Source organism: Mustela putorius, unplaced genomic scaffold, assembly GCF_011764305.1.
Source record: "Mustela putorius furo isolate JIRA1106 unplaced genomic scaffold, ASM1176430v1.1 tig00003972_pilon_pilon_pilon, whole genome shotgun sequence".
NCBI lineage: Eukaryota > Metazoa > Chordata > Mammalia > Carnivora > Mustelidae > Mustela > Mustela putorius.
This window is the reverse complement of record NW_025422115.1, coordinates 22969924-22983263: the sequence shown is the minus strand read 5'-3', so window position 1 is coordinate 22983263 and position 13340 is coordinate 22969924. Positions and strand designations below refer to the sequence as shown.

The 13340-nt window shown below is 48.3% G+C and overlaps 1 protein-coding gene across 13 annotated transcripts in view; it reads right to left on the bottom strand.

Annotated features, from left to right (window-relative positions):
• Positions 1-13340, bottom strand: part of ZNF831 (zinc finger protein 831) — a 109899-nt gene that overhangs the window by 21954 nt on the left and 74605 nt on the right. The window contains exon 7 of one of the 13 annotated variants that reach the window (XM_045070507.1): positions 9582-11257. The exons of the other annotated variants lie outside the window; for them this stretch is intronic. Within the exon in view, the coding sequence (XP_044926442.1) occupies positions 11226-11257 (32 nt within the window). The 3' untranslated portion in view covers positions 9582-11225. Of the gene's footprint in view, positions 1-9581; positions 11258-13340 lie in introns of those variants that run through there. 13 annotated transcript variants of the gene reach the window in all.

Sequence of the window (13340 nt, the reverse complement as noted above, 5' to 3'; positions counted from 1 at the left end):
GCATGTGCGCATTCCAGGATCATGAAGGTCACTGAGGCCGAGAATGCTCTGCCCACCTGCTAATAAACTCAGAGAACAGAAGTGGGAGCCCATGAAATAGCACAGGGTAAATAGTAAAACTTAAATCAGGTTTCAGTGTGGAAATGTACCTTATGGTTATTTTCTAGCTAATCTCTCTCCTCTGACTATAGGTCTTACATATGTTTTCTCAGTGAGGATTCTAATGCAGTTCCTATCCAATATTTTCAAGGAAAATAAAAGTAATTTACTTTTCCAATAATGTCTGGGTTCAGGTAAAGACTATGTGAACTTGCGTCTCACAGAGCAGCTCCGGGTTATCCCTATTCCAGAAATCCTAATTACACCATGCATCATAGGAGACAGAATCTGGTGAATGGGGAGACTCTTGAGGGCAGAGGGCAGAGTCTGCAACCAAAGGAAACCCATGGAAAAATGGGGGAATGGGAGAGGGAAGCCAACTTCCTGCAGGTAAAAAGTTAAGGGTGGGCATAGGGGCCAGGTGACCTTGCAGGGGAGAGCTTGACAGACCTCAGCCCCTTGGTCAAGGTCAACATCAACTGCGGTGAGTCATGCCAAGAGCATGCACCCTTGATACGATGGGTGGAGAAGGTCACTTCACCCCTGGAGTCTTGCTCACCAAACCATCACCCCAACCTAATCATGGTGAAAACACCAGACAAACCCCAACAGAGGGACATCTGACAATATACCTAGCCAGTCCTTCTCTAAACTGTCATGGTCATCAAATACAAGGAGGGTCTGGGACATTGTTACAGCCAAGGGGAGCCTAAGGAGACATGATGATAAAAGCCACGTGGTGCCTGGGTGGGATCCTGGGCTGGAAAAAAGAACACGAGAAAAAAAAGTAGGGAAATCTGAATCAACTATATAACTTAGTTAATAATTCTTTACCCATAGCTAATATATCACTAATTATAACAAACATGCCATACTAATGTAAGGTGTTAAAAATGGGAACTGGGGGTAGGCTATATGGGCATTCTCTGAATGATCTTTACAACTTTTCTGTAAGTCTGAAACTATTCTAAAATAAAAGGTTGACTGGGAAAAAAGGAAAGGCCAGTGTGCCAGGTGCTGTCTCCTGGGGCCAGAGCTCTGTGGTGGAGGGAGTGGTCTTCCCCTTCCATTGCTCTAGAGGTCTCAAGACTTAGACAAAAATCTGAGGTTCCTCTGGAAGCCCACATCCTCTCCCTTACTCTCCACGGCTTGTACAACTTGACGCGGCTCTTCTGACATGTGACCATGAGGGCCTCCTTCCTCCCGGAAGAGACCTGAAGCAAACAGACACCTTGCCCCCACTCTCCTGTCCAACCACCTTCCTCAGCAGAATTCCGGGTACTGTGCTGTCCAGACACACAGCCTCATCTGCAGACCTCATGGAAAGGAAAATGCAGGCTCTTGTTCCAAAGGACTGAGCTTTTCAAGCCTCCCAACAGAGCCCAGGCCCCAGTGTGGGGCCCTCTGAGTGCTCACATGGGTCACACACTGTGAGGGCTGTGGTAGGAGGCGTTCACAGCTTGCCATGAAGCTGTTAGTACCAGCACGGACAACCCACAGAACAGCACCTGGAGGGCAGAAGAAGGGAAGAATGGAATCTCATAAAGCCTGACATGCATGGAAGTGAGGTGTGCCAGCTGGAGGAGCTACACCTCTGTGCCCTCTAACTCCCGAGGAACCCCGAGCGCCCCCTCCAGCTGGAGGAACTGGACAGCCCGCAGTGGGAAAAGCCGCTCACGACCAGAGGTGGTCGTGAGGGCGGGATGGTGATCTGGGTTGTTTTCTCTCCTATTCTTTCCCAGAAGGTGGGAGTGGAGTGGAAAAGGGGGACTGTTGGCTTTAGGGGCGGGCACGCATGCGCGTGCACACACACACACACTCTCACTCTCTCTCTCCTCCTGAGAGAGGGATTAACTCCTCAAGAGCTGGCACACAAGGGCTATCTTGTCAATTTGGATCCTCAGGAACATTGGAAAGGGGCTTCGGAGAATCCCTCAAGCTATCACCCTGATTCCTGTCATGTTTTGGGGATAAAGCAGAGGAGTGGCTTAGGTCTGATAAATAAACCTTTCATCCAACCCCAGGGCCACACGGTACTTCAGGGATTACTGAACCAGAGGGATCTGGGTAGGGACAGGCGGGGAAGGGGTGCTCTTCTTCCTCTGAATGGACTGGTTTTGAAGCCTTGGCTTTGGTAGAATTGACCTTCATGGCTGTTTCCGGATCAGATTTGTGGGTTTTTGGTTTGGTTTGGTTTTTGTTTTGGTTGTTTGGCTCTCCTGTTGCCCAGTGTGCGCCAGACTCCCCCCGAGTTAACGTGTCCTTGCTACATGCATGTCCCCCACCACAGCTGAGGGGCTCAAAGGCAAATGTCGGGGGGAGGCCCTGGGCCCATGGCAGCTCACTGAGACACCCACTGCCCATGCCGAGGGAGGAAGGAGGTGACAGCCAGTGACTAATCCTGGCACCTCAGAGCTGTAAAGAAAGTCGTTGGCTCCCACCTCCGGTCTGTGCCTCAGTGTCCTCAACTATGTGATGGGACGATTCAAGCCCTTCCTACAAGGGTGGTGGAGAGAATTCAATGAGCCGATAGCACATGCGCCACGCTCAGGCCTGGGATGTTGTGCCTCAAACGTGTGGGGCTGCTACGGCCTTAGCGCTGCCAATACCGTCACCTCTGTGACATTTTTGTATCATCTGACTCATGGCTTTGTGGCTTAGGCCCATCTCCCTCTGGCATAGTGACAGGACCTGGTCCTGATTGTAGGTTTTTCCAGCACCTAAAACACTGTGAGTGGCACATAACAGGTACTCCATAAACAACCTGTTACATGAACTCACCGAGTGAAAACTAGTCTTGACTCCAAACTCAAACCACACCCTGCTTTTCCACTTCATTCCTTGAGATCGCAAATACAAATTTGCATAGAGACTTCCCCCTCTGTTGTGACGGCAGATCCTGGGGGAGGCTCGCCAAGGGTTAACGAGGTGTCTAGCAGCCTGGGGCGAGGGGGAGAGGTCCTACAGTGGAGTCAGACCCCAGGGAGGACTCACAGTTGGACAGGCTTTCCAGAAAATCTCGTCTGATTAATTCACAGCAGTTCTTCCCTCCCACCCCCACAAGTGAGATCAATAATGATTTGACTCTGCTCTACTATTCTCACTGATTATAATCATATTTAAAAACCCTGATCATTTTCTTAAACTCCATTTAGTGTCAATTTGCATTCATCAAGGGTTTTTCTTTAAAGGGGTAGTGCTCTTTAACGGCTAAATCTGAATTTTGAAGGTGACAGGTCCAAAGTGTGAAGGGAGTTTGAAGAAGATGAAATGTGCCCGTGTTTTTCAGCCATGTTCCCACAATGGGCCTCACCACGCGGGAAGGTTCTGCATCCTGGGTTATGAGCCAGCTCGAGCATCTCTCCTCCCAGTGACACGTGGTATTAACCTTCTTCGAGCGGGTATATGGGCGTACCCGTGAGCAGACCCTGGGCGGTTGGTGAGGGGCACAGAGAAGGAAGAAGGGACTATGTACAGACGATGCGATGCGCTTCTGCAGTGATGACGGGCTCACACCTTGTTCTGTGTCAGTAACAAAGGTGTTTCCACTACTGCGAGCTGCTACGGACGCTCACCATATAATTTGAGATTTCTTCAGGGGGCGACGGTGGGAAAGAGCAAGGACTGAATCGAAGTGACAGGGAGGAAACCAGCCACCATTGGGTACAGTGCCTAGAACCTTGGGGACAAAGGAGGAAAACGTGTTCCCTGTTTTATGATCGGGGGCTGGGGGGAGACCATGCAAAAAGGTTTCGAAACAGAAGCATCCGAAAGTATATGCTCAGGAAAGAAAGGCACGTCCCCAAGCTTGTAAACATGCACATGGCTGTTTAGTAACAAGACTCTTGAGCGGGATCGCTCGCCTTCTGCAGATAAACAGACAAAAACATGCTCTTCTCTAACGAGCATTTCAAAGTTCTAGCTGTAATTTTTTTTCTTTTAACTCGACTTGTTACTGTGATAGAGAATGCAATCACGAACAAGATTTTACTCCTGCTTAGGGAGGCACATGGTCAGGGTACGGAGGGAAATCTAACCAAGGAAACAGAACATGGAAAATGGCATTACTGCATGAATGTTAACTGAAACTTCTCTTTACATGGAAAAGAGTTTTGGACGTTCAGCCTGTCTGTATCTCTAGCTCATGGGGCAGAGCATGTGAGATGCCTCCTTATTCCTGATCTCTTTTCTTAGTAACAAGAACCTACTTTCTAGGTGAGGTGCACTGTTACTCTGCTTAAAAACTACATTTCTCAGTTTTTCTTGCAAACATGACCAGGTAATTAAGTTCTGGCCAAAGAGATATGAGAGGACATGATCCATAGAATTTGCAAGGCATGCCCTTAAGGGAGGGGTAGATACCTTCTCCTTTCTCTTTTCCCTTTTCTGTTAGCTGGAATGCAGACCTAATGGCAGGAGCTGGAGCAGCCATCCTATACCACAGCAGAAGGAAAACCTATGGCAAGGAGAGTAGAGCAAGAAGACAGAAGGAACCTGGGTCTCCACAGCACCATGGAGCCACCAGACTAGACCAGACTACCTACACAGATGGTTGTCTCTGGGAGAAATAAACTATATATCTTTTAAAATCATTGTTACTTTCAGTAGTGGTGAGAGAAGCTAAGGCTTTATTGTGCTAATACCATGGTAATGAAAAACACTACAGTGCAAAAGTCCAAACTTTGTCCACATACAACGTTGGTGAATCTGCCATGTCTGCTGACTGCAGGAAGTGTTAAGCCTCCATCATTTTGCCACATCTGCAAATTATCTGAACCAGGGATGAGCAAACTATAGCCTGTAGGCCAATTTGGCCCACCACTTATTTTTATAAATAAAGTGTGATGGGAACACAGTCACGCCCACACATCTACCTTGTGTCCAGGGCTCCTTCTGTCCTATCACGCCAGAGTTGTGCAGTTGCAACAGGGCCTGCATGGCTAGCAAAATTTTTTTAAAATACAAAAAAAAACTTAACTGGCCTTCTATAGAGAAAAGTTTGCAGACTCCCATCTATACTATTAATTACATAAAAAGGTATAATTAACACCCTTTTCCACTTAAACTAAATTAAAAAAAAAAACAACTATATTACTGCCTCAGGGTGGGATGCTGGTATCACTCGGACAGGCACTGCGGGCTGTCTCTCCACTATTACTCTCCATGCTCTCTTACCCAGGGGACACCAAAGCTGTGTGGGGCACCTCCACAACACTCTTTTCCTGGACTCCTTGCAGCCACGGGTGGCCTTGTGACCCAGACACCCGTAGACGACGAGACACAAGTAAGCACTGCTGGCAGCCCTCAAGAACGTTCCGGAGGCATTCCCCTTTGGGCTTTAGGCCCTTTCCCTGCCTGCAGCACAGTCTTAAGGTCTGCGGGCACTGCAGAGGTCACGCTACCCACAGAATAAAGGCACAGGGTGGCAGAAAAACAGAAGGATCCTGAGTCACTGGAGGCTCCCCGGCCAGCTAGACTAGCTCAGACCTCCTGTCCTTAGCCTACTTGTTGTATGAAAAAAATGAACCATTTTTTTCCAGAGCTCCTGACAATTGTGTTCTAAATTGCTACACGTGCTCTAAATAGAAGGTAGGGTTGGCGGATAACACAACACACACAAAACCAGCCTAATTATTCACCATCTCCTATGCCCACACCCTCTGCAATGTGAGGTGGGGTCAATTTCTTCACCCTTTAATCTAGGCTGGTCTCGTGATTCTCCTTGGCCAGTAGTCTACAACAGAGATAATATGCAGTCCTAAACCTAGGCCCCCAGAGATTGGTGTGAATCTCCTCGCTCTATTTCTCTCACTCTGACTCCCTTGGAAATCAGTGCAGGTCAGGAGACATATTCTTTTCTTCACTCTCATTCCCCAGGCTGAAGCCCAACCAACTTTCAGGGATGCAAGTGAAGCCAATCTCCCAGCCGTTGCCCCAGCTCACCCCCACAGACGTGTGAGCGAATCTGGCAAGGCTGGACCAGGCAGGATCAGGTCAGCAGAATGCCCAGTTAACCCAAAACCTCATGGACAAGACTAAAACACTTACTGCTAGGAGCCACTGAATTTGGGGTCTTCTGTTACACAGCAGTAGCAAACTTCAGTCATGGCTAAACATATATTTGATGTAAGTTAGCTACTGCTGTACAGCAGATATATATATGGTCACCTCTGGTGTAAGCTATATACAGAAGTACTCTATGATCTAGCCATTGCACTCTTGGGTACTTACCCAAAGGATACAAAAATACAGATTCAAAGGGGCACAAGCACCGTGATGTTTACAGCAGCAGCATCTACAATAGCCAAATAAGAGAGAGAACCCAAATGTCCATCAACTGAAGAACAGATAAAGAAGTTGTGCGATGTGTATGTACATATATACATAGCAGACTATTACTTGGCCATCAAAAAGAATGAAATCTCGCCACTTACAATGATGGGGATGGAGCAAGAGTATATTATGCTAAGTGAAATAAGTCAGAGCAAGAAAATCACATATGAGTTCACTCATATGTGGAATTTAAGCAACCAGACAAACATTGGGAAGGGGGAAAAGGAGGGAAAAAAAGAGAGGGAAATGAACTGTAAGAGACGCTTCATGACAGAGAACAAACCGAGGGCTGCTGGAGGGAGGTGGCTGGGGGGTGAGCTAGATGGTGATGGGCACCTGTCGGGATGAGCACCGGGTGTTGTGAGTGCCAAATCGCTGAATTCCACTCCAGAAACCAATATTGCACTGTATGTTAATTAAGTAAAATTAAAAGTTTTTTTTTAAAGATGTGTAATCAAGTGAAAAAAAAATAAGATGCATGTGTATATTTATGATTGACAGGCATATTTTTTGATAACTAGAATTCTTTCAGAATAGGTCTTTATAAATCACAGAGGTCAACACACTACATGTCAGGGCTTCCAGTGACAGCTAGTGAGGTCTGGAAAGAGCAGCACAGTAGTTCATGACCTGGAACAAGGGGTTGGACCGCCTACTTTCCTGCTGTTCCTCGTTACCACCACCTCCACGTCAGTTACTACCTCTGGGTCGATTTCCTCATCTGCGAGATGAGGATAATTACAGCACCTGTGTTTCTGTCCAGAAGCTTCCAGGAGATGATAAAATGGCTCAGAATAATGACTAGTCCAATGATAAGTGCCCCAATGATACAAGCTACGATTATTCCTGTGGTGATTATCAGATAACGTAAGATTCTACGAGCAAATCACAATGGGACCAAGCACTGGGCAGAACCAGAGTCTGGGAATAGAGATGTTCACACTAAAGAATCCTAAAAAGTGAGTGGTTCTTCACAATGGCGCGTGGGAAGCTAGAGTTTCCGCGAATGTCCCTCTCTGACTGACTCATCACTCAGATGCTGGGTCTTCTTCTGTACCTGTTTATACTGAAATACTGTGCTTTCAGAAGGTCACGTCCAAGTCAGGCAAGACCCGCTGGTCCCACCTCAGCCACTGCTGAGCGTGTAGAAGGCATGGTACGTGGAGGATTGCTCAGGCCTGACTAGCAGAGGTTGCCCCAGCTCGTCCTTCAGAAAAGATGGAGCCACTTTATGATCACATCCTTACAAAATCTCCTACTGTATGAGGAATTCCCCAGTTACTTCATGTTGAGTTACAAAATACAGTTTAGGAAGGTGCACTGGCCTCACACCTTGCCGGCCCCTAGTGGGCCGGCTCACTGACAGGAGCACTAATAAAACTGGTGCTGAAAAAGGCCACAGGAGGGCGAAACGTTAACATAAACCTAGTTATGCTTGGGCACTTAGGACTTGGTTATAAGCACTGGATATTGTTGCAGATAAATCTCTTGAAGATTGCCTTAAAAAGCAAAACAGGCCCTGTTGACCCATGGAAGCCGCATATGCGCATGGACCAGGAGAAACTAAAGCAGCCCCAGCGCTGTGACAGCATGGAGCTCCAATTCCAGAAGCACTGAGTCTCAAGTGGCCCAGATGAAAGTGCAGGTGTTGCGCTCTGGAAACTCCTGTCTGACTCTGGCAGGTGGCCCTTGTGGTGACAAGAGGCCACACAAAGATGCACGCCACAATCCTGGCTAGAATGATGGCTCATGCGTTGGGAGCAGGAGACACAAGACGGCTAAGTTAATAGTTTATGTCACGGATGGTTTATGTCCGTATTGAGTATGAGAAGGAGAAATTGCCTGCTTCATCTACATCTTTACTTATTATATTTCAGGTTAGCTCCCAAACACCTTTCAATCTTTGTGTTGAGAAAACAGGGAGGCCCGACATTAGGATGTGAATGGTGGGGAGCCGCAACACACGGTGTGCAGGTGACTGCTATCTTGGGTTCTTGTGAAAGTGATTTCTGGAGAGGGTGCTCCTGGGAGAAACCCGACAGGAGCTGGAGAAACAAGAAGTCAGACAGCAGTGTGACTTCTGAGAAGTCTAGCCTCTGCCTGAGCCCACAGGGAGGTCTGCAGTGTGTCCCAGTTGGGGGAGCAAGGGCTGCGCAGCCCGACACCCACTCAGGCAACGCCCTGTGCTTGCGGACGGTAAGATGGTCCCATCGGCCAAGGGCAATCCTTTGCAGAAGGGCCCAGAGAAGAGCAGGAAGCAGCATGCGGCGATGGGCGGGTGCCTGGCCTGAAGGGGAACCTGGGCAGGCCACCAACAGCACCTGCCGCCACCGCCGCCCACAGTAACTTGCAGCACCCTGCATGGAGAACAAAGCTAACCTCTCGGCTTTGACCTCCCACACCAAGGAAGCGAGAGAAGCTACGATAAACATCTGAGTTCGTTCTGAGTTCAGCAGCGGGTTCGTCCATCTTCACCGTCCTTTGGGAACATCCTTTTCCAAAAGAAGTCAGCTGGCTCATGATCACCTCTCTATCTCCAGCTACGGGCATGTTCTGCCCATCTGCCCAAACAGAAGCTTCCGGGCCAGGCGCACGACCCCAACCTCACTGAATCAGAGTCAATGCTGGGGTTTCAGCCCGAGTGCTCTTTTTCTACCACAGGCGCTAAGTGGGGAGGATAAAAGCTAAGGCCCCTGGGAGTCGCAAATGGAATGAAATGGGATAAAAGCAACCCAGAGGAAAGCCAACTCCAATAGGAAGATGGGAGAATCAGAGCCCAGGTGACATTGCTGGAGTCCCAGTCAGGACCGCTGAGGGCTCTGCATTACGTGAGCGAGCCACATCTTCCTGGTGCTTAAAACCTTCCTGAGTTGGGATTTCAGTTATTACCAAGAATCTCGACCCATCCCCAAACGTCCTCTGACTCGTAGACTTCCTTCCCCCTTCCTTGTGCACCAGAGGATGAGAGGGGCAGATGCCATGATACCCACTGACCCTGAACACCCTCTTAACCACATTAAAGGTGGGATTACAGAGTTCCTTCTCGTTACCTAATGACAGATCTAAAATTCAGACCTTGATTGTCTGCTACCAGCCCCTGGAAAACCATCTAATGTGTTTGCCTAAGAGCTGCAATCATGACTTTGATGAAAGAAGCCAGTCTTTTTTATAAGGAGACATTTCCAAAAGACATTGATTAATCTAGTTTCCCATTCTTCTAAGCAAAATAATAGAGAAATCATTATTTTCTTCCTTATCTAACTACACAGATGACTGCTTCGTGACTCCTCAAATTTATTGAGTGGCAAAACTGGAAGCAAAGAAGAAATATGTCCTGTGTCCTCAGAAGCATCGAGAACCTCAAGATGTCAGGACCAAAGCAAGCAGGGTGACGCCAGTGGATGCACATCCAAGCAGAGGCAGGGACAGGCAAACACATCAGGAAGAGCCTCTTCTTCCTCCAGGAGGCTCTGGAGCAAATCAGGCTAAGCAGGTCTTCTTAGCATTAATGCAGAGTTACTTAGAACTCACTAAAAACGTTCCCCATTTCTTAATTAAAAAAAAAAATTTATGCATTGATTCAGAATGAAATGTTACTTAAATGAATCCAAATTAGTTGAAATTAAAGACAACACAGACTTCAAAAGGCAGAAGGGATCAAGATTATTAAGTGAAAATACATGTGCCCTCTCCCCTGAGCAGTGCGCGGCGGTCTACAGAGTAGAAAGCACAGGGAGCCCTGCAGACACAGGAAGCAGTTTTAAAAGGAAAATAATTGTTTTCATATTAAAACATATAAAACTGATTTCTTTTGAACCACTAATGTTTGGATTTTTAAGAATCAATAACATATTACATTTAATCCAGTTGAATGAAGATGAATGGGAATGCTTGTCCTTGCTTCTCTGTAGTGTTTATGAGAATGCTTTTTGGAATCGCCGTTAGCATGCAATTTCTGTTGTTTTCTCTGTTCAACTTGGAAAAGCTTGAAAATCTCAACACTTTACGAGACAGCGGGAACACAGTGAAGTATGCTTGATATGCCCTTCAAGAAACAATGTCAAATGCGCAGTAGCTGCTCAGTAAACAGCCCCAAGTGTGTGGATGCCCAAGTTGAGAGAGATGCCTCAGCCAGGACCGGGCCAGGTATGAGAGCAGTCAGACTTGTCACGACGACAGGGCAGCAAGTGTGTGTGGGCAACAAGCGCCATCCTCGGGGCGGAAGGGCATGGAATCGGGAAGGGACATAGGAAAGCCAGAAGGGGCAGCCCCTATGTTCTCTTCTCATGGTGCAGGGGAGTGTCACCCCCTTGAACTTGGGAGAAGCCAGCCTGGGAACAGATGCCACTGACGGAAGCCAAGCAACAAGATGTGTGGGCTGGCAAAAAGCGCGCACCTGTTGTAAGGAGAGAGAGAAGTCTCCAGGGACAAGGATGAGGTCACACCATCACGTTTCCACAGCGGCCACTGAAGAATTCCTCATGGTCTTGAACTCACAGTGGGTGCTGTCTGTATCCTCCCAGGGGGAGCGGAGTGGGCCCACTTTCCCAAAAATCATTTGCCCCACAGTAGCGTGAGCACACTGGGTTCGGCGTTTGGCTCGAGTGCCCCAGGTGCTCCGGGTGCGAGACGGCAGCCGGCGCCCTCCCCTCCTCCCCGCTCCCTGCTCCTCCTGAGGCCGCCTCTGAGGTGAAGGCTGGAAACTACCTGAGTGCGTGTGGGTCCGGATCCGTGGGTACGTGTGTGTTTGAGTGCAAATTCATCACCATCGTGTAAAAATTGGAAGAGTTTCTTTAATGGAAAATTCTGTGTGTCTCTGGCTTCTCTATGAAGACAGATTAGTAACAATGAGCTGGCAAGCTCACCACGCAGCTCCATTTTAAATCATATCTGATTAAATTATAAATTATAATTATTAAATTTTAAATTATATATATATGATATAAATGGTAACTCAACAGCAAGCAGTTACTGCTATTATAAGCCTCATGTTATGGATGGTAAACCAAGATGGGGAGAAGCAAAGACTCTCCCCAGAGACCAGACAAGGGAGGGTGGGGACCACCAGATGCAAGCCAGGTTGTCTCCACCCCCGCCCCCACGTGGCCTCCCAATGACTCTGGCACCAAGGAGAGGCACCATGGCCCCCGCTGGGCAGGCTGCTGCAGCCTCTCTCCTCTCCTGCATCTCTGTTTTAAAAGGTTTGCTATTAACATTTTTCATGTGCTTTTTAAAAAAACATGGCCAACTCTGAAAGAGAGCCGGTGTGTTTCCTAGTTGGGGAGGATAGAAACGTCTCCTACTTGGCACAGAGAGCTTCAGAGGTCCTGCTCAATACACAAAGACAGGCAGCTTAAGTTCGTGGCGGAATCCTGGATTCCACATCACATGCCTCAGGACAGTCCTCAAACCCCGAAAAGGTGCTTGAGCGCCCCGTGCAGTCCTTCCCGACTCTTACCCATCTTCTCTGGCTCCCCCTTTCCTCCCCTCTCCAACTCTCCTGTTCTCAGCTGGGGCTTCTGCCTCCTCTCGTCTGGCAATCATGTTTGTTCTTGCACACGCAGGCAGCATTTAAGTACAAGCAACAGAATCACACAGAAGAGCCAGGGTCTTCCTGCTCTGACAATGGCGGAAGTCCTTCTCCAGCAGGGGTCCAGCCTGTTTCCAGAAGCACCAGGACTCCCTGTCTCTAAAACCCTCCTCTCCCTTTCTCTGGCTGCAGCCTTACACATTAGTTCAGCCACGTAAATTCCTAGGAGCATGAGACAAATCTGTGGTGAGGGGCCCCCTGGTATACAGAGCAGCCCCCCATGTGCCCAGCACCCCCCCCGCCCCCACCCCGGGTAAAGCCAGGTCCAATGCACATCCAGACCCAGGCCTGGCCGAGATCGGGCACCCGGGCAGAAGCAGGCTGCAAACGTATGCTGTGTCAGCCTGTATTCACAGACCGGCGCTAGGGGGCTCCCTTGAAGTTTGGAAGACAGTTTCACATCAAATAAAGAGTCGTGCTTCGCTTCTTCCGGTAATAAATTCGCAGAGCTTGTTTTTTAACCCCCACCAGAGGTTAAAACAGTTTCATAAAAAGTTTTGGTAAATTCATGGGTAACTTTGGAGGTTATACGAGGTTGTTGCCAAAGGGAAAAAAAAAAAGAAAAGAAAAAGAAAAAACACAGCCTTTCTCTCTGCTCATGTAAGAACCCAAATGACAGAGCCCGAGAGGGCGGACAGGAGGGGGGCTTTGGGCTTTCTTGTTCCTTCTAGAAGGGTCCACGCAAAGACGTGGTGCCCACCGCCCCCTAATGCCAATGGGGGGGGGCTGGGGGGCTGGGGGGAAGCAGAGGCAGGAGATGAGCTGAGCTCATCCCGCACCAGGGCTCTCAGACTGCCGCGAGCCCCTGCAGCCCAGACTGCCTATCCAAGGCTGTCTGTGCTGCCTTCCTGATTTTTCCACTGCTCTCACCCACACACTGGGGCAAGGGCTGGTCGGGGCTTTTGCACCCATTTCTTCCTGCCGGGTAGTCAGGAGTAAAGCAAAAGTTCCAGTCCCTGAGTAGGGGTTAAAAAGAATGAGAACTTTATAGGATTCATAAGAAATCAAGAGAGACGAGGAGGAGGAAGGAAAACAGTGCAGTTAAGGGAGGGGGCGTCGCACATTAACTATGATTCACAGACTCAATGCTCTGAGTTCATTTTTCAATCTGCCTTTAGCTAGGGGGAAAAATATAAGGAAATTATAGAAAATTGAGAAACAAACATCTCCGAGAGTGCTTTGCACCCGGGGGTGCTTAATGAACACTTAATAATTTCAAATGCAAGTACTTAGAAAAATGGTTTTTGTCCATTCCCGGCACGCCAGGTGCCTTGTAGCAGAAATGGGAGAGCTGACAATGACTGGAAATGATCACTAA